The sequence below is a fragment of the Schistocerca gregaria genome, chromosome X, assembly GCF_023897955.1.
Source record: "Schistocerca gregaria isolate iqSchGreg1 chromosome X, iqSchGreg1.2, whole genome shotgun sequence".
Taxonomy (NCBI): domain Eukaryota; kingdom Metazoa; phylum Arthropoda; class Insecta; order Orthoptera; family Acrididae; genus Schistocerca; species Schistocerca gregaria.
In genome coordinates, this window is record NC_064931.1 from 489119045 (window position 1) to 489141713 (window position 22669).

Sequence of the window (22669 nt, forward strand, 5' to 3'; positions counted from 1 at the left end):
TCAGCTCATTAGTCTCTACAAGACATCGTCATTATGTAATTCAGCTGATTACTGAGGATACAACACTGCCCACAGCCAACATCTGAGTACGGCAATGGAAAATGCTTAAGGTATCATTTCGATCTAATGTGACAACAATATAAACACTTTAGGTACGAAAAATATTCATACAATGGAAATACTTTATGGAATCAAACTGACAGAAAGAGGCATCACCTCGACAATTTGTAACAGTGATGGACCATATTACCGTTTGTAATCAGAATAAATGATTGACAGAGTTATTAAAGTGCACCAGAAGGCATTTTAATTATGCCAAAATGAAAACAGCAACTATACTGGGATATTAGTGACAAAATCTAAATTGAGTCCCATTCAAGCACTGATACTAAAGATGTCAAGAGAAGACTGACATAACATGTCAAATGCTGCAGGATAATTCTGTAGACCATCTTTTGGTAGATTAAACACCCTACAAGAAATAAAAACCACCAAGTTACTTTATATGGTGGCGGCGGCGGCGGTGGCACCACCACCACCACCACCACCACCAATAATAATAATAATAATAATAATAATAATAATAATAATAATAACCTTTCTGGCACATCCTTCTGTACCAGTTTCACCTCCGTACAGTCCGATAGCTCCTCTATGTCCATTGTGACATCAGAGAAATGACCATCAGGCCATCCCTTGAACCTCCATTTCTGACAGATCTTAGCATTAGGAACCTGTGAACACATATCAGTTCCATAAAATAATATGGCATAATGGCAATGCAACTGTTTCCTTTGCATTGCACCTGTATTAGCCTGCACAACAATGTTTCATTAAAATTTTTCTCCTAACAAATGCAGTAGAAGTTGAACAATCTTAAAATTAACAGAAGACGAATAATATTTAGTTACACATTCACTGCACTAATGCCACCCTCCAACTGCGAAATTATGCCTGGAAATTAGCAGAACTGCAAGTGGGTGTATGTTAAATTTCATTTTATTTAACAACGATTTGCCCGGAAGTCTAATGTGTTAGTACAATTATCACAAAAATTTACTTGTACAACAAAACAATGCTTGACCAGACAAATCTTTAAATACGCTATTTTATTACAAACAGTACTAGAACATTAGCATTTGAAAGTATCAGTACAGTAACACATGTATGACAACTATATAATGACTGCATGGCTCATTCATGAACATGTTGGCAGTTAGGGAAGGAGAATGGGGGAAGTGGGGGGGGGGGGGGGGGGGGGGGGGAGGTACATGAAACTTTATGAAAAATATTTATTTTGTAAGCTCACAATTGCAGTATCACATGGACTGTTTAAACAGCAATTTGAAACTGGATTCCCTATTTTTCAAGCATTTGAGCTTTAAGAGAAGAGACTTTAAAATATTGTTATCTGCAAACTTGTCATTGGTGCAAAAGAGGTGTTAATTCTTTGTGAATGTCATTCACGTGTCTCTGGTGTGTCGTGGACATTTGCACTGCTTCCATAGAGAGTAGGGTGAATTATAAATTGTGTATTGTGAAGCAGTGTTAACTATTCCAAACTGATTAAATTTGTGAAAGTGAGAAATTCCCCTAACAAGTAATTACCAACATATAATGGACCGTACATAAACAAAATGATGTCTTCTAAACTTCTGGTTACCAATGCAACCAAGTAGTCAAAGGCCAGAATCAGCAAAGTTCAGTTCTAGCAATGTGTGAAGAATATGAAGTTCCAGTTTGCAGTCCTAAGAATTAGTGAAGACCCAGATCATGCAATATTTGTTTGAGGTGACTAATCCAAGAAGTGTAGACTGGGACACCTATGGATTCACTGCAGGTGGTATAGACATTGTTGTGAAGTACTTAAACAGATTTTCCAAAAATTGTCTTTAACCACTAGTTACACAACCCATACCCATTGAAAATATTTTAGACCTTGTAGCTATGAACAGACCTTACCTTAACAGTGTCAGTATAGAAAAAGGGGTTAGTGATTGCGATGATACACTGACAATTTTTACTAGTTAATAAATCCATCAAGAAGGCTAGGAGGGTATTTATGCTAGAAATTGCAAATATGCAGTAGTTAACATCCCACTTAAGACAATGAATTGACATCATTTAATTTGAATATGACAGATGTAGAGGAATTATGGGCAAAGTTTAAACTGATTTTAAATTGTGCTTTGGAGATGCATGCGTCAAGAAAATGGCTTAATGATGGAAAAGACTTACTCTGGTGTAATAATGCTGAGGAAGCAGCGAGTGTTGAGCTCTCAGTTTAAAAATGAATGCGCAGCTGTCAACTGGCAAAGCGTGCAACAGTCCAGACTGTTGGCAGAAATCTGACAATACAGATTAGGTTCCCAGGTATTTAAGTGGCTTGAAGACTTCTTAAGTAATAGAGCCCAGTACATTTTACTCAACAGCTGGTGTTCATCAGAAACAAGGGTATGTCAGGAGTTTCCCATGGAAACGTGATAAGACTGCTCTTATTCTCTATACACATAAATATAGTTGATGGACAGGGTGAGCAGCAATTTATGACTGTTAGCTGATTATGCAGTGGTTTACACGAAGATGTGACATTGACTGTAGGAGTTAACAAGATGCACTTATAGAATTCGTAGTTGGTGTGACGAATGGTAGGTTGCTCTAAATGTAGAAAAATTTAAGTCAGTGCAGACGAGTAGGAATAAAGCATAAGAAGTGAGTTGCTGGGAACAGTCATATCGACTGAATATGTAAGCATAGTGTTGCAAAGCAATTTGAAATGGAAGTGTTCGATACTTGAGTACTGCTAGAGTGTTTGGGATACCCAACAGGACAGGTTAAAGGAAGACTCTGAAGCAGTTTAGAGTCAGGCTGTTAGATTTGTTACCTGTAGATTCAGTAATCATACAAGTACTATGGACATGTTCATAAACTCAAATGTGTATCCCTGGAGGAAAGACAACATTCTTTTCCTGAGGCACTATTAAGGAAACTTACAGGACTGGCATTTGAGGTTAACTGCAGCGTGATTCTAATGCCACTAACACACATTTCGTTCAAGGGCCATGAAGATATGAGAAACTAGGGCTCATACAGAGGCTTATCGACAGATGTTCTCCCCTCTTGTGAATGGGACAGGAAAGGACATTACTAGTAGTTTACATGGTACCCTCGACCATGCACCATATGGTAGCTTGCAGAGTATGTATGTAGATGAACTTAGTACTTGATAATTCTTTCTATTCCGCAGAAGAATTTCTATTACTGTAATATGTAGAAGGTGGTGGGTAGGAATTACTAATTCACACCACCTGTAGCACTATTTACAAAGTTGTGACGTCTGTGTAAAATGACACATTCTATGTCATTACAATTTATCATGCAAAATTATCCATAGTACACAAAATAAACTACTTTCTTAATACTTTGCTATACTCTGAAGAGTCTGAATCGTGATTACAATTCTGTATCAAACATCAATATCTCTGGTCAGACTCATGCAAACCAAAGTGAACCAAACATACATACCACTAGACACTCTCATAGGAACCAAAATCAGGCCAAACATAAGCATCACGAATCTAACTTGTGAGATACACATGTCAGTTCCAATCGCAGATTAATTCTTAGCATTACATTACAAGAACTGGTTTCAGTTTGTTAAATCCACATTACAAATCAAGTGTACTAGTGGTTTTGTAGTAGTGGTTTTTGAAGAAAAATTTAGTAAATCCTTACAGAATTTTAAGAGAGGAGCACTTACATGGTCAGTGATGTTTAATCCAGTGACATGATTGTAGAAAATAAGAAGCATGCAAAACCCTTTGTTACAGGCAACAGTAGGAAAGAGGAAAATTGGATAACTAAATCCTGTTTATTGTGGATTTGGCAGTAAGCAAAACCAACCTGAATTATTTGGAAATATTCTGAGACTCTTGGCATAGAAGTATCCATGTCAAATTACTTAACACACAGGATTAGTAGAACCATTTTCTGTTCTGTTTGATGACAAAATTTTGGGAAACACTAATTACAGAAACAAATCATTTTACCTGTCATGTAATAGACAACAAATGGAAAAAACAGAAAGTGGATGACACTTTGTACCCTCTTACCTTCAACAAAATAAAGGCTTACCATGCACTGTGCATTTTGATGAAGTCATAAAAACCAAATATCTGAATGTATTGGTCTAAAAGCCTTGTAGTAGAAATGCTGATATTTTAAAAAGTTCATGACTTGCATTTTTGCAAAAAACAAAACAGCTGACAGTACTGACTGGCATCGAAAGACAGGACTTGTTGACCTTTGGAATGAGAAATTTACCCACTACATGAAAATGACAGTATAGACGAATTCTTGATGAAATAGTAAGAACATTTGGCAAACAAACAATTTAGTCCATCAAAATTAGCAATATTTGTGTTAAAACTATCAGCTACATGAGGCAAGTACCAGCTTTTGTTGTGGTTTCAGATTACATAGTGGCTAAGACAAAACTGATTGGAATAGGTGTGCCTCAGATAATGTTGTCATGGACTTGTCAAAATCAAAACTGAATAAGGGATATACTTAATTTGTTGACAATTAGTACTCCTCCTCAAAACGCTTTTTAAAGTTGGACCAGGGAAACAATGTTATTGAGAAAGCACGTAGCAATTGGCAAAATATGCCAAACACATATTAAAGAAAGGTGAATTTTTATGGAGAAGTTATAATAATAATTTGCTGCCTTTGAGACTGAAAGAGAAGCGTGACATTTGTATAATATCAATGAAATACTAAAGCAGAGAAATGGTGGAAAACATATCAAAGAGTTTAGAACAGCAGGGGAGCCCAAACACGTCCTTTAATACAATGAGGAAATGGGTGAAACAGAGTGTTAAAATCAGATGTTTACCTCTTTTCCAATCACGAGAAAAATACTCATGTGGCTCTGTTCAAGTATGTACATTATCATTAAAACAACAGTCAAATAAGGAAACACCTCTACTAATGTTTAAGAGTTGTAGGTATTTTCCTATTAGAAATTCATACCAGGGGAACATTTCTTCCCGTAATTAAATTTATCTACTTTTTGGCATCTTGTTATTATGTTCCTCCTGAAGAAGTCACACATGAAGAACCCCAAGAAGATTATATTCTATTAAAGTACAGTTTATATATAAAAATTTTTATTTATGTTTATATTTTGAGACCTAAGTGTGTGTCTACGTCACAGGTATATGTCTGCTTGTATTGCAACTGTCTGCTTGTATTGCAACTGTCTGCTTGTATTGCAACTGTCTCGCCAGTCACTCCGGCCCGTTTCACATGTGTAATCTCCAACAGCTTGATCATGGTTTTTGTCTAATTAAATAGAATAGCAAGGGGGGTTGACAATGTCACTTAATTCCTCTGGGTATTTACTGTAGTTGCCAAATTTTTTCCGACACCGTGCTAGTGTCATCAGCAGACATAGTAATTTTATACTCCACTGTGGGCAGTTCATTAGCATAAATCAGAAACATTCAAGAGATCCAAAATACAACACGAGGGGACCTCAATGAGTAACTCTTCAATATCAAACAATAGATAAAATTTGCAGTTTATTGCTTCTGACATTATTTCCTACTTCCTCTTTGTGATTTAAGTGTTCAGTGTGTTACCTAAAGAACAACTGATACCAAAAAAATATTGGTGACTAACATCTTGTCAAAAAGTTTATAGCAGACAGAGCACAAGCTGGGATAAAATAAGAGCAGAGCAGGAACCTGGCTATGCCCTTTTGAAAGAAAAAACATTCCGGCATTTGCCTTCACTTTAACATATATCCAGAGAGCTTATCTGCTCAATGATACATTTCAATATTATTAATATTAAGGGTGATATTGGAGGTCATCAGAAAACTACGTCAGCCTCACTCCTTAACACATTTCACGTAACTTCGATTTTGTATTCTTAATTTCCCGAATGAGATTTTCACTCTGCAGCGGAGTGTGCGCTGATATGAAACTTCCTGGCAGATTAAAACTGTGTGCCCGACCGAGACTCGAACTCGGGACCTTTGCCTTTCGCGGGCAAGTGCTCTACCAACTGAGCTACCGAAGCACGACTCACGTCCGGTACTCACAGCAGAAGTAAAGCTGTGAGTACCGGACGTGAGTCGTGCTTCGGTAGCTCAGTTGGTAGAGCACTTGCCCGCGAAAGGCAAAGGTCCCGAGTTCGAGTCTCGGTCGGGCACACAGTTTTAATCTGCCAGGAAGTTTCATTCTTAATTTCGTTCAACAAAGAAAGTTCTTATATAATTTAAATCACTTTGTTTAGAATTTTACACCTGTGTTTGTATGTGTTAACTTTGTCTGGGTTATTTCAAGCTTTTGATTCAATATACCATAGAATATTTTGGTGCTTACTGTAATCCACATTTTCTTTAGCTGATGTTTAGAGAACACACTGTAGATTCTGTTCTGACCAACGTTGGATGTCCTTTAGCCTCTTGTTTTAATGTTTAATCAGTTGATCTGAAGTTCTTGACCACAAACTTAATCATGTTACAGGATGGAATTTATCCCCTGCTACTCACATTACAATGTCTGTGAAACTGTATGACAACAGTATAACTGCCAATTTTCAAATATGTCTCAATGATGAACACGCGATGCTCACTGGACCACTTCTCTAAGGCAACAAACTGCCTTGAGCAACCTTGACAACACCGTGCTTCCTATCACCCTCGTCCATGTGACTGCCTACTGTGCATGAATGAAAACTCAGGTATTTCTGATGCTCACAGTTCACGGCACACACAAGCCTTCCCCGAGAATCAATCTACCTATTAATGACAACAATGTCAATATCCCCCAGAAGTTCCTCGAGACTGGCCTGCACATAGACAGAAGCAACAAAGGGACTTTAATTTAAATATATAGATATTTATTCTTCACTAAGATTTCAGTGACATTGTAATTCTGTCAGAAACAGCAAAGGACTTGGAAGAGCAGTTGAACGGAATGGACAGTGCCTTGAAAGGAGGTTATAAGAGGAACATCAACAAAAGCAAAACGAGGATAATGGAATGTAGTTGAATTAAGTCGAGTGATGCTGATGGAATTAGATTAGGAAATGAGGCACTTAAAGTAGTAAAGGAGTTTTGCTATTTGGGGAGTAAAATAACTGATGATGGTCGAAGTAGAGAGGATATAAAATGTAGACTGGCAATGGGAAGGAAAGGGTTTCTGAAGAAGAGAAATTTGTTAACATCGAGTATTGATTTAAGTGTTAGGAAGTCGTTTCTGAAAGTATTTGTATGGAGTGTAGCCATGTATGGAAGTGAAACATGGACGATAAATAGTTTAGACAAGAAGAGAATAGAAGCTTTCGAAATGTGGTGCTACAGAAGAATGCTGAAGATTAGATGGGTAGATCAAATAACTAATGAGGAGGTATTGAATAGAATTGGGGAGAAGAGGAGCTTGTGGCACAACTTGACAAGAAGAAGGGATTGGTTGGTAGGACATGTTCTGAGGCATCAAGGGATCACCAATTTAGTATTGGAGGGCAGCGTGGAGGGTAAAAATCGTAGAGGGAGACCAAGAGACGAATACACTAAACAGATTCAGAAGGATGTAGGCTGCAGTAGGTACTGGGAGATGATGAAGCTTGCACAGGATAGAGTAGCATGGATAGCTGCATCAAACCAGTCTCAGGACTGAAGACCACAACAGCAAGAAGGTTTCAATGTGTTTTGTACACACTGTCTAGTAACTCGACACTTGCCCACCACATCACTCAAATACTATATTTAATGGCAGTAATACTGTTTATTTCATATTTATCTAAACAGGCACCACCACCACCACCACCACCACCACCACGGATGAGGAAATCCAGAACTGTCCCACGGGCACAGACACCAACAAGCACCCATCAAGCTCATTCGTTGATAGGCACACGAAGTACAGGCTTCCTGCCAAGCATCCCTGTCACATAGTTTGTGCACATGCAGGACACTCTTTGCTGACTGTAAGCATATCAGCAGTTTGCCTACTACTACCCGTAGGCATCCAGCTGCCCATGTGTAGGCACCCTAGCTGCAACAGCACGATTTAGGGCATGACCTGTTTACAAATTGCAATGAAAATTATTTTGATATGAGGGAAGCATTCAGTTATCTACACATTCTAGTAAAAAATGTCATACTTCAAGTAGTTTCCCAAGTAAGGAAGTGCGATATTTCAGAATGAGCCATAATACAAGTAAACTACTGTAACACAGTTGGTCTATACAAACCTATATAGGCAAAAATTTAAATTATGAAGGACCAAAACATTACAGTTGATGTGCAGGAATTCTGTCTTACATCAACATAAAAACCTCTTGTAATATTGGTAGAATAATATTAACAGACATTTATTTATTTTCAAACAATCTTACCAACTCCAAAAATTCTCCATGTATGTTTCCACCAAAGAGCTCGAATTTTCCACCAGGTTTCACTTCCATCACAACAGGACCATTGGTGAAAGCCTGTACTAGCTGTAACAATTAAAAAATGTCAGAACAGCATATATATATATTACTTCAAAGCTAACCAATGGTAGATTTTTACCTCAATACTTGTGAGAGCATTGTAAACTTCTTCCTTCCGGCACTGAAGCTTCACGGACATTGTCAAAGTAGTTGTGCTCAGTTTTTTTGATGACCCTTCTTTGCTTGGACTGTCCATTTGAACCTGAAAATTATTAGATAGATTCGACCACATTACAGTACTGAAACAGTATTTCAATTTTTTTTATATTTACTGCAATTACGCAAATAAATCTAGAGAAAACAAAAAAACCACAGTACCTTGCTTTTGAAACCAGCAGTTAAGCTAGCAAGGCTGTCTTGTTTTGTTGCTTGCTCATCCTCTTTCTTTGGCAGTATCATGCCCTTAGCAAATTCTGTGAAAATTTAAAGGACTATAAGTTTGAACATTTATTTTATAAATATGTGATACAAAACTCGTGATACAATACTGATAACATAGTCTTACCTTCCCTTAATGCTTTTATATATTTTGCCAACTGACTTCGAATAACATCCCTTGCATCTTTGGCAATAAGTTCCTTCAGTCTGTCAGCTTCCACACTGTGAGTTTTTACACTGAAGTCTACCTGTAAGTTTAACAGTGAACTACAATGTTAACCAAGTCTGGGATGATAATTCACATTAATTGCTGGCCAACATTTGAAGTGCCACAGACTAATGCCAGGACTTTTAATTAAATGTGTACAACACTAGTGTACTTTCAGTTACAAAATAGTTGTTTAAAATAATAATGGTCATGTGGAAAGAAGTACAAAAATTCTGAGAACCAGCTGAAAAATGACAAGTACATTTAAATTTGAAACAAGAACCTATTTCTGCCTGAAATAATATTTAGTCATTAAAGGAGCCCTCTTTAGAGTAGCGAGAAATGGCATGTGGAGCATCACATGCCTGCACAAATGCAGAACTGCTTACATGCAAATCCAGGTGGGTTGTGGGACATTTGAATCAGTTAAGACTTTGGTAGTAGCATATATATAATGAGACAGATAAAATTGTCAAGTTCGAGCGAAGTGACACATTGTTACCTTAGCTGTACAGCATGTTTGTTCAAAGTGATACCACATAAATGGCATACAGCAGGTGAAAGAGTTTGAGACTCAGCACTCATTCACTTGCCAATCTCTGCAATCAATAGTGAAGTTGGACTGAATGGGAGGGAAAGGGGGAGGGTGGGGTTGTATAAAGATAGGTGCTATAACTGACAAAACCAAGTGTAACAGCAGTGTCTGACTGAAAACAGTGGGGTAGGAGGAAAATTATTGTTTACCAGTACTGTTCAATGGAAATGATTCTAGCATCCAACTGACAGGCAAATTGAGAAAATATCTATCTTCCCACAAATTAATGGCTTAAGTGGTTGGAAAGCAAATTACAAAGTTTGGTGGATGTGGATGAAACAGATTAATAAACTATTTAAGCTCATACTGGACACCATGTTCTTGCTGCCTGTGAGGGATAGTTTCAATTTCACAAAGGCATAACAAAAATTGCAGCTGATGACAGTGCCTCCAGAGTGCAGACCGATTATGAAGAAGTCTTTTCAAAGGCAAGGGCTTTGGAAGTGTTGTGTAGTGATTGGTTTAAACTAAAAAGGGGGACTTGATGACCAAGCCGTGATCCAAGTAAGAAATTATATTTTCACACAAGAGGTGGTTTCGTTCAACTATCTTAAGCAGCCTAGAGAGTAAATAAAATGACACACATAATAAGACTACAAAATTATTTATTTATCTAGCAAATGACACAAAGGTTGTGTCCAAATGTAGATGGAGACGGGGAAAAGCATGATTGTGTATGCTGTGAATGTGTTAGAAGTTCACATGATCCAGATAACTCGTGCTGATTTTCATAACCAAAAATCTCTCTAACAGTATTCAAATATTTTCCTGGCACATTGAAACTATGTGCCAGACCAGAACTCAAACCAGGGTCCTTTTCCTTTCACAGGCAAGTGCACTACTAACTGACCTATCCAAGGAGGACTCGAGACCTGCCCCCCATAGCCTTACTTTCATCAGTTCGACTTCTGCCACTTTCCGAAAGGCAAAGGCCACATTCGAGTCCCAGGTATGTACACAGTTACAATATGCCAGAAAAGTGCCAAATTAGGGCATATTCTATTCCAAAGTGAAAATTCATTATTGTATATTAAAATAAATGGATGTGAAAGTTAAAACTGTGGAGTGAACTGGGATTCAAACTCTGACACCTGCCTTTCAGAGCAGTGCACCACCATTTTCATCATTTGAGCACATTTCCCAGACCAACTTAAAATTTCACCATTTCCCAGGCTCCTCCCATTTAATTCAGAACTCTGCAGTGACTTTTCCACAGTGCTGTGACTAGGGCCACGAGCAAGGCTACAGTGCAGGGTTTTGGCTTACCCACAACTCCGGGTTGTTGCTAACAATTATTCTAATGTGAATAATTTCTGTACTTGTATGTGAAAGTCTTAGCTTTCAGATCTTCATACCATAACAATTCACTTTGTGTACATTTGTGTTAATGAAACAAAGTAGTGTGTTGACTGATTTAATTTTTGATACAATGTTGCATTCGAATACGCACATTCAATCCATTTCTTTCCAGTTGAGTGTTGTCTGTGTTTTCGCACAGAAAGCACCAAAAAACCCGAAATCGTGGCTTGGATTTCACAGAAGCACCATCTTCATTAAGGGCTTTCTCTTGTAATGTGTGGCAAGTTGTTAGCACAACAACAACTAAACAGTCCATCAAAGCAAAATTTGACACAACTGCTTAAGAACACAATCATACGGCTGAAATGATTTACAGCCATTGTTGTTGTTGTTGTTGTTGTTGTTGTTGTTGCCGTCGTCGTCTTCTGTCCAGAGACTGGTTTGATGCACCTCTCCGCGCTACTATGTTCTGTTCCTGTTCATATCCAAATAACTACTGCAACTTACACCCTTCCGAATCTGATTACTGTATTCATCTCTTGGGCTTTCTCTATAAATTACAAATTTTACACCCCTACCTCCCCCCCCCCCCCCCCCCACCCTCCCGCCCTAAAACCCTCCAATACTAAATTGGTGATCCCTTGATGTCTCAGAATGTGTCTTGTCAACCAATCCCTTCTTCTAGCTAGGTTGTGATATGATTTTTTGTTTTACTCTCCAGTTCAATTCAGTACGACCTCATCAGTTACATAATCTACCCATTCAATCTTCAGCATTTCCTGCAGCACCACATTCCAAAAGATTCTATTCTCTTCTTGCCTCAACTGCTTATTGTCCATATCTCACTTCCATACATAGCTCCACTCCCCACTAATACTTTCAGAAAAGACTTCTTAACACTTAAATCTATATTCGATGTCCACAAATTTCTCTTCTTCAGAAACGCTTTTCTTGCCATTGCCAGTCTACATTCTACCAGTGGAAAAATGCTTCCATCAGAGCACAAGAAAGGCAAATATGCCCTTACTATTGAAAGATACATTGAAAAGTGGGTACCAACTGCCTCATTCTACCTTCCTCAATGCCTTTAAAAATTTTCACAAAAATATTGGCATGCAAACCATTCATAAAATTTTTAACATGTGTCACCTCTCACTCACACACACTAGTCCATCACTGGAAGTCTCTCACGCTCATCCACTCTTAATTGCTCAGTCGATCTCACTCATTCGGCCCAACTCATTCTCATAATCTCTTTGTGGCTCTCCAACTGTCACTGCCTCTTGTCTCTCAGCCACAGTTGCTTTCATTCTGTCCTACTACTACTCTCTCTCTCTCTCTCTCTCTCTCTCTCTCTCTCTCTCCCTCCCCCCCCCCCCCCCACTCCGTTGTCATATACTCTGTCATGTACTCTGTGCAGGGTTTATATGCTGAAAACGAAAAAATTCCCGGATTTTTCCCAGATGTCCCAGTCAAAAATACACTTTTCTGTGTTAAGTAAAATATACTTTCCCTCAGAACTGGGAAACTTATCAGTCCTTTGAATGGTTGAAGTCTTATACATTGGTGTATAATTTTCCCGCACTTTAGAAAAACGTTTTGGAAAAATCTGACGTGTGGCAACATTTTTCTGCATATTTTCATATTACAAAGGTGTAAATTTGAATTCCATGCAACACCGACTCCAGTCTTCCTCCACAGATTCCAGAGTGACGATTGGCGGCTGTTGGCGATCCCTGACTGGTGGATGGTGATATCATAGTGTGACCATCTGCGCCAGAAAAAGGCTCATGCATGTGTGTAGTTCATGGCTGATTGAATGTTTGGCAGGAACGCCTATAGCTCTGCCACGGTAGCCGACCGTTGTGTTTCTCTGGCTGTGCACGCCATGGCAATTACAGTCAAAATTGCATTAGAAGGAAATTGGATTTAAAAAATGCCAAATTTGTCAACATTATGCGACCCAAACTTAGAAAATGGTTTGGGCTTGCTATCCTTACAGGGATTGTAAAAAAAAGCAAGGACCGATGATTACTGGTCAACAAATCTGCTGATAGACACACAGATATTTTGCAAAATTATGTCCCCACAACCGATTCAGACGAACATCATTTTTACATTTTTCCCGACAACAATAAACTGGCTTTTCAAAGTGAAATTTGTAATTGATTATTTTTCCAAAAGTTTAAAGAAACATTTAATCTAAGTCAAAACATCTCAATTGATGAAGTAATGATACCATGGTGTGGACAGTTGAATTTTAAAGTTTACAATCCGTCATTCGGATGCTGTGCGATTTGAGTGACATCGCCGCTACATTGAAAATTATTATAACAGTGTGGAACTTGCAGAGAAGTTACTTGAAAAGAAAATTTGAGTTTGTGGAACGATGCGGCAAAATAGAGGATTTCCGGAAAAATTAAAGCGCGCAAAAGTCAATGTGTTTGAAGCTTGTCAACAGAAAGGTGACAAGCCGCTGGCGACAAGCCAAGTAATACGAATTGTTGAAGACCAGAATGTTAGAAATACATCTTAAATATTACAGCCATTTGCTGTGCACAGCCGTCTTGGGGGCACTGATGACCTTAGCTGTTTAGTCCCCCTTAAACATCCCAACAACCACCACCACCAGCCGTCTTGGAACCTGCGACTTGGGTATGGCCCACTACTGATAGAAAAAAAGTGAAAAATGCTTTTTCTGGTGTTTTCTCAGGAACTGCCCATGAATTTCTGCAAAGGGTATATCTGTCAGTTTATTTAAATCATGGGTATACCCCTCATCAACCAAGTTGTTTAATTTTTACATGCATGAATAGGGTAACTTTGAACCTCTATATCTGGCAAAGGGATAAAGATATCACAAATATTTTAAAGGTTTTTCAAGATTTGATCTTAGATAAATTTCAGCCATTTGCTGTGCATAGCCATATCTTGGAATCCTCGGTTAGGTTTTGGTCCACTGGTGAAGGCCCTCTTTGGGGTTTGCTCTATTTGCGTAAGCAGGAGTAAGTACGTAATATTTCTACTCTGACCCTGTACCGTCAAGCAGTGATTAAAACAATCACACTGTTGAGTATACAAATGATCCCTAGCCCAAGGGCTATCCAAAATACATGACCCTGCCTTTTTATCACCAATGGATCCAAGATATCAGCACCAGAACATCAAATTTTTATGCACAGTGTTTTGAAAAGTACTGCTAAGTGTGATGCCCCATGTATCCCAATACCCTCTCTACTTTGGCCATCATCAGTTATTTTGTTCCCCAAACAGCAAAACTCTTCTACTTTAAGTGTGTCATTTTCCTAATCTAATGCCCTCAGCATCAACTATGGGAAGATATAACCGTCATTTGATTGTGATTAACTTTATTACATGATCTAGATTTCAGCCTTGGGCCATTTTCAAGTGTTAAAAACGTCAAAAATCATTTGACCTGTGTTCCGCATAAACCTAGGTCATGTAATAATGCGTACCATACAGTCAAATGGCAGTTAGATCTTAAGTTTTATACAACTAGCTCCACATGAAGGAATAAATCATTATTTTTACTAAATTCCATTACCACTCTGTTCTTCCAAGTCCTTTGCTGTCTCTGACCGAATTACAATGTCACTGGCAAATCAAGGTTTTTATTTATTTTCCCTAAACTAATTCCTACTCCAAATTTTTCTTTGGTTTCATTTACTGCTAGCTCAATATACTAAGTGAAGAACATCATGGATAGCCTACAACCCTATCTCACTCCCTTCTCAACCACAGCTTCCCCTTCATGCCCCTCGACTCATAACTGTCATCTGGTTTCTATACAAATTGTAATTAGCCTTCCGCTCCCTGTTGGGAGTACCAATTATATTACTACGAAACTTCAATTAGCCGAAGTTATGCAATGGCACCCAATTAGCAGTTAAAATTTGATGAACAATCCAACTGAGGCAACAATTCTGAGTGCATCTCTTAAGAGTGAAGACATACTACTTCCACGAATACCACTCATTCTAACCAACATGTCATTCGAGTTCAAACGAGTCCAATTTTCAATATGTCTTGTGTTCACCATGACTATTAATGAAACACAAGGGTTGTCTTTGCAAATGCGCAGTGTGGATTTAAAAAAAAAATGCTTCTCTCATTGGTAAGTATATGTCACATGCTGAGTCTGTAAACCATGTAATCTTTATGTTTATGTAGAAAATAAACAAAAAATTGTCAATCCACTTTTTTTACAATAAAAAATGATTTTCTGAGAAAACATTCTTTTTCCTTCCTTTCCTTCCACACAGTCACAGTAACTTAAGACAGGGTATTTAACTGAACGATGTGCTTTCACAGTGAATGTCTTCACTGCGTTTAGGTAGTTTTTTATAGTTCAGCCTCAGGTCACACAAATCATTCATTACCAGTCCTGAGTTGTTAGCAGGTTTGCTTTAAAAAAGAATATAGTGAAAAAACTACATTTTACAAATGAGTTACTGTGTAACATTCAAGTACATGTAGGTTTGAATAGAAATTAGTTTTATTTTGCAATCTAGTTTCCTAATGCTGAATTTTTTTCTTCTTTTAAAAAATGTGTGATGATTACTTGCTACGAAGGTGGAACTGGTAATGATACCACATTTGTTTAACCTGAGACTGAAATATTACAATAGAAACTGTTTAGATGTCTGTTATTGTGTTCCCAAATACTTTTACTTGGTTTTAAAATGTACATCAAACTTTTGCACTACCTATCAGCATACCAATTTTTAAATTTGAGCTTCCTGCATGTAAAATTATCAATACCTGAGAAACTACAAATGTGAAATCTAAGCAGTGCTATTACCTGTAGACCCGGATATGAATCACATCTCTCATCACAGATCTTCAAGCAAAATATTTATGTCAACTACTAATGACCATAAAAACATTTTTAACATACATCAAAAATGCTTTTAAATAGTTCTCACACTTCATCATAAATAAAATGTCAAAAAACTCAACATTATTATAAATATAAAACTTACATCAACTTCTGATGCATCATACTCTTCGCTCAAATTAGGAATTTCTGCCGTGCCTTCTATTTCTGTGTTCTTTGAATCAAGAAGACAACCTTTCCATTTTAGCTTCAATTCCCATTCATAAAAAAATATTAATTTCCCTTTTCTGTTGTTTGCTACTGCTTCTCCCTCACATTTCTCCACCTCTGTTATACGACATTTAGCTGTGAAATAAATAAAACTTTACTGAAGTCTTGTTGCTCAACTGGCTACGCATACAAATGTTCGACATTAAGATAAAAATAAGTAGCACATAACTTTTGATACCTTGTGTTACAGCAGAGGTATCACAAATTTTAATTATTTTAAGATAGCTGAAAGGGGGGGGGGAGGGGAGGAGGAAGAGGAGGAGGGGAGGGAGAGGGAGAGAGAGAGAGAGAGAGAGAGAGAGAGAGAGAGAGAGAGAGAGGCAGGGATCTTTTGCTTACAAGGGAGAGAGCACAAACAAAGCATAATAAGGAACCAGCCCAGTAGTTGCCTAAACTGGTTTAGGTATAATAGCAAAGATTTAGATGTGTGTTCAAATGGGGGAGTCAGTCACACTCTTCATAAATGGAACTGAAACCTTACTTGGTTTCAACACTAGATCTGAACAAAATCTAATAAATAAAGCTTTAGAGCAATAAAAAGCTTACCACAGTTAGATTTTCAGTTGAAGACCATTTCAGGTACAGTTTTATATTTTCTTTCTTACACTGATCAACTGAAACGTCAAGCCTTCCCTAACTAATACGAGCCTTAAGTTTCCTACCCATATAATACTGTAAGTACAGTATTTTGGTGGATACCACTTAACAGAAATTAAATACTATGCTTTAATTATTCAATAATATCATTGAATGGCAGCAGAAGCACTTTCTTTCATGACAGAAAAATGATAATTTGCGTAATTTCTTACAGTAATGAGAGCGGAGAGATTGTGAGGTACTGCTGTTTATTATTTGTGGCAACTTCTTACTCATCTAGATCTACATCCATACTCTGCAATCCACCATACGGTGCGTGGCGGATGGTACCTTGTACCACAACTAGCATCATCTCTCCCTGTTCCACTCCCAAACAGAATGAGGAAAAAATGACTGCCTGTATGCCTCTGTACGAGCCCTAATCAGCATAAAGAGTCTTTTCCCCCTTTGGTGTAGGGAGCACAGTTGCAACATGGCATATGTTGTGTCCTATGTTTTCATACTAAGACATGCCAATATTTTATCAGTATATGCCACTATTTATGATACCAGAACAAAATGAAATGAATACTTACACTATTTGGGGCACAAAAGGAGTACAGCTTCTCTGCAACATGGAAACAACTGCTGTGGGGCTGACAGACAACTTTTTCATAAATCCCTTAATTAGGAGAAAAATGAAAGACAACAGGAAAATGAAACAGTAAAATGAATCTGTTCCTGGATTGAAAGGAACACTGATTACAGAAGTAATAAAGGACATCCAGTAAAGTTTAAAATTTCAGCATACTACTAACGAACAGCTGTTGATAACAGTCAGTTTCCAGTACAATAACTGAGGAGGGGAAGGAACAGGGAAGCAAGGAAATTCATGATGAGAATGTAGAAGCCAAGAGAGAAAAATACTAGTGCCAATGAAGACAAAGAGAATGGCAACAGCTGTAAAGCTGATGTTATCCTCTCTTAACATTTAGAATGCTGGTATTGGGAGAAGGAAATGCCATGTTCCCGCTATTATATTTCACAGTGTCCTCTGTAAGCAATAATTAAAAGGGGCAGAAAGTATCATGCTCACCCATAACCCAGCCGTTTTATGTAAAATACCGGAAAACATTTACTGTCCAACTGATGCATCACATGTTGCAGCTCATCCTACTGTTAATTAAACAGTGTGGATCATCCACCACCTTTCATCTCTTCTGAAGGAAGATTTGGGTTTAACGTCCTTTTGACGACGTCACTGCAGACAGAACAAGCCCAGATAGAACGGGAGTTAGGTGTAGGAAATCGAAAATGTCCTTTTCAAAGAAACCATCCTGACAATCTTAACAGATTGAAGGAAACTACAGCAAATCTAAATGTGGATACGTGGATAGGGATATGGACTCTTGCTCCTTCTGAATTAGAGTAATTCTACAAAGGGACTTCACAAAGCAAGTTACACATTATTACGTTAAGTGAATTAACTTTTACTGAATGCTGCACTACACTTCAAAATGACAAATACACTATACTGTTTTTCAACTTAGTCACGAAGTATCTGTAAGCAAAGGACTGCATGTTCTACAAATCACTCAATTCCTCATTCACACAATACTGCTCCATGGTCACAGAAGCATTAAGTGAGCCTTCCCAAAATCTCTTCTCCCTCATACATTCTTTCAACTTGTCAAAAAGATTGTGCAAGATCTGGGCTTCCAAACTGGCAACACCCACGTCTGTGTGGCCTTGTAATGAAATGGTGCCAACAATTTGACCAAATGGAAGCAATACTACATTTGGCCCTTATAGAGGCAGAATTTCACAGTGGATCTGTGTGTAATTTTGACAGAAAGAATCTTAGTGTCCCATGTACTTCAACTTTGGAGCATGTTTCCAGCTGCCACATCATTTCATTTGTACTCTATGATGCATCTGTTAACCATTATGTAACAGAAACATTTCTGCAGAAAACTCTAAACATATACTCTTCTAACAATACACCACTCTTGTTGCACAATGCCCTTAGTGTGGGACAAGGGTAACTTACTTTCTGAAATCAATATTATGGGGAGGGGGGAACAACTCTCACACCTAACCACTGCCTCTGGCTGCCAGAAAAAGCACTCTTGTGTGTGCACGAGTTGAGTTGGCATGAAAATGGGTGTGTGTTGTCTACTTTGGCTGAAAGCTTACTTGTTTAGCAGTCTTTGTTGTGTGTGTCTTCAACTCAAAATCTCCACTATATGATGAGTAGCAATCTGTCTTCTTAAAAAGACTAATTATTCCATCCTGGATTTCCCACTGTTTTACTTTTTGAAGTCCCTATACATGACAACTGCATCACTTTCAACACAGCATTTTTTCCCATACAATCCAACACTCATTGCTTTTTACAAACCAAATTAATGCAGCAAGATAGGTTGGTTTAAATACCTAAAGGTAAACTATAAAGTCAGCTTCGAAAAACGAGTGATCTTCAAACAGTGCCAAAATTAATAACTTACAAGTAGATATCCTTGGTGCAACAAAGCAGCTAAATCACTTAATAAAGGCAAAACTTCTGATCCAGACAGTATACTAATTAGGTGCCTTTCAGAATATGCCAATACAATAGGTCCACACTTAGCCATCATATACAACCATTTGCTCGACAAAAGACCTGTACCTAGAGACTACAAAGCTTAGCAGGTCTCACTAACACTCAGGGAAGAGCACAGGAATAATCCGCTGAATGACAGAAATCTGTCACAGACGTCTATTTGCAGTAGGATTTTGGAATACGTTCTAAGAAAAATAGGTATTAAGCAACTTCTCATCTAATTGCATGCCTAAAGAGTATCATCTCAGTTGTGTGACTGGATTTGCGATTTCCTGTTGGAGAGGAAACAGTTCGTAATAACTGACTAAGTCATCAAGCAAAATGGAAGCAATAGCCCCTGTTCCCAAGGAAATGTTGTAGGTGCTCTGCTGTTCCTGATATACATAAACAATTTATGAGGACCTGTGCAACCCTCTTATATGATGATGTCATTTACCATCTAGTAAAGTCTTCAGAAGATCGCCGGCCGGAGTGGCCAAGCGGTTCTAGGCACTACAGTCTGGAACCGCACGACTGTTACGGTCGCAGGTTCGAATCCTGCCTCGGACATGGATGTGTGTGACGTTCTTAGGCCAGTTAGGTTTAAGTAGTTCTAAGTTCTAGGGGACTGATGACCTCAGAAGTTAAGTCCCATAGTTCTCAGAGCCATTTGAACCATTGAGAAGATCAAAATTGCTTGCAAAATAATTTAGACAACATATCTGTATGGCACGAGAAGTGGAAATTTAACTTAAATAATGAAAAGTGTGAGGTCATCTGTAGGAGTACTAAAAGGAGTAAATTAAATTACAATTAAAATGCATGACAAATGCATACCTAGAAATTATCATTACAAACAACAAATTGGAACCATCATATAGATAACGTTGCAGGGAAGGTGGGACAAAGATTGTGTTTTATTCGCAGAACCTTTACAAGATGCAACAGATATACTACAGATATTGCCTACACCACTGATATGATTTGCAAGTTGGGGTGGCAATATTTAAAACAAAGACTTTTTTGTTGTGGTCAGATTTTTTCACAAAATTTCAAGCTCCAACTTTCTCTTCCAAATGAGAAATATTTTGTCGATGCCTATCCACATAGGAAGAAGTTGCCATTGTTACAAAATGAGAAATCAGAGCTCACACGGAAAGATTTAGATTTTTATTTTTCCGCACAATGTTAGAGACAGGAACAGCAGAGAAACTATCAAAGTGGTTCAATGAACCCTCTATAGGCTCTTGAGGGTGAAATGCAGAGCAGTCACACAGATGTAGATTATAACAGATTTGCCCACTGGAAGAAAAGTTTCGCAATACCTCCATTTGATAGTGGTGTGACTGACAGTACTGTTTTACATGATGACTCATTCCCAAAGGAGCAAATAGTGTAATTTTTTTCCTGTAAACTCAGTGAGCTAATGGAAGCATTTTGTGAGTATTATGGATAGAATCAAGATCTATGACACAGCCACAGGAAATTACTTACACAGAACAGTGAACTGAAAGCATCTATACAAGGCGTAGGACATGTACAGGTGGAGTTAGAGAAGCGACAGGAAGTGTATGGCTAAAGGTTCTTCCAGAATAAGAGCCGAGGCAGAAGATGTACTACACAACTCGCTCTTCCCTTTCTGCAACAACACCATGAGAAGATAATATAAAGGAAAAAGGCATTAACGTATTATGAATGACAAGAACAAATAACACAGATTTCAAGTATTGGGAGGTAAAGAGCTGGGTGAGGAAAGGAAGAACTCCCAACGCAGGTCTCTTACTCCAATTGTTGGTGTTTCCTCATTTTCTAATGGATCATAAGAGGATAGTAATTAGGGTTCTCTGAAAGTAGCACATAACAATAATGTAATTAAAAGATCTTAACAACATATCTTAAGATCTAAACCTGCTTCTACAAATCCTACCAACAGGGCGCGCAGAAAGCTCCAGTCACAAAGTGGACTCAGCGACAGCCAGGATCCAGTAGGTCTAAAACAGAAGGTGCTTCTGACCCATAAGACACAAATCCATCATGTAATCAGGTCAAAATTAAAGACTAGTAAAATTTTACAAGGACCAGTAGATATCCTCCCCAACAACAATCTCCACGTAAGAGTAGGAAATTTAATTTACACTTACAGGTTGTCTCCATCCATGTTACTTGCAGTAACTATGTCAGTTTATTGTCAAACGTCAGTGCTAAGAAGTAAGTCTTTTACGATTTTCAGTCACCAATTAATCAGATATAATTCAGTGTATGGGTGCGCAGACTGAATTCTGCAGAAGTTTGCATGGGATTCTTAGTTGCAAAACTATACCCATATCCTTACAAATGGCCCTTTAAAAATTACATTCTGCTGGGCATGGCAACTTAAAATTTCAAATAAAGACAGAAGCTCGCAACAAATGAGGCCAATAATACATTCAATCCCACAATAGCAGCAATTCCATTTATGGCAATTGCTAAGAGGGTTGGGTTCTAGGTCAAACCCTGTCGAACCCCCTACCCCTTTAATACATATACATATGTATTGTATAGGACAATACAAACTCTTAAACTGGAAATAGTAATGGGATTTTTTTTATTAAAATGTAATGAACCTGAAATGCAAGACTGTCACCAGGAGTCAAGTAAGTGCAAAGGTCTCCTTGACACAGGACTACAGTCGAAGGTTGTGGATCTGAACATTCAAGCTCTGCACAGCAATGGGAAAAGTGTATTTGTTGTTTACACACAGCAACAGAATTGGATGGACCATTGGTTCCAGAAGGTTGCCTAAGATAGAAATTAAACTGAATAGTCTGTAGCTTTTCTTTTTTTATCAGGTTCCAATATTGGTACAATAATACCTTTTGTCCACAGGGCAAAGAAAAACTCCCTCTTGCTTCATCTTGTGAAACAACATAATATGTTTCCAGAATGAGATTTTCACTCTGCAGCAGAGTGTGCGCTGATATGAAACTTCCTGGCAGATTAAGGCAAAGGTCCCGAGTTCAAGTCTCGGTAGGGCACACAGTTTTAATCTGCCAGGAAGTTTTAACATCATATGTTGTTTGCTGGTCATTTAAGTGGTTAAGCATTTGAGCTTGGGAAGATATCTTTGCACTCTGCTAGTCCACAGTTGAATCAATCTATAAAATGGTTGTCATGTGTTAAAGCCACAATGCTACATTCTGTTAGAAATTGGCGGCAAGTAAAATCTTGTTGAAAGTGATATTTCATGATAGTACACTGATAACAATAGGGTTGTATTGAAAGGATTGAAGTACTGCTCAGTTGTCCAAACCCTAAGGTATTCTGGCTGGTGAATATTGTCATTGATGTTTCAGTTTTGCCCACACCGAGGCAGTTGCTGTATGTGTATTCATCGTTCACCGAGTCAAGATATTGTTA

At 38.1% G+C, this 22669-nt stretch overlaps 1 protein-coding gene across 1 annotated transcript in view; it reads right to left on the reverse strand.

The window, feature by feature from the left end:
* Positions 1-22669, reverse strand: part of LOC126298356 (activator of 90 kDa heat shock protein ATPase homolog 1) — an 82317-nt gene that overhangs the window by 10205 nt on the left and 49443 nt on the right. The window contains exons 4-9 of the mRNA XM_049989650.1: positions 15992-16191; positions 9014-9134; positions 8827-8921; positions 8588-8710; positions 8413-8514; positions 598-734 (exon numbers count right to left, since the gene is read on the reverse strand). Coding sequence (XP_049845607.1) covers positions 598-734; positions 8413-8514; positions 8588-8710; positions 8827-8921; positions 9014-9134; positions 15992-16191 — 778 coding nt within the window. The remainder of the gene's footprint in view (positions 1-597; positions 735-8412; positions 8515-8587; positions 8711-8826; positions 8922-9013; positions 9135-15991; positions 16192-22669) is intronic.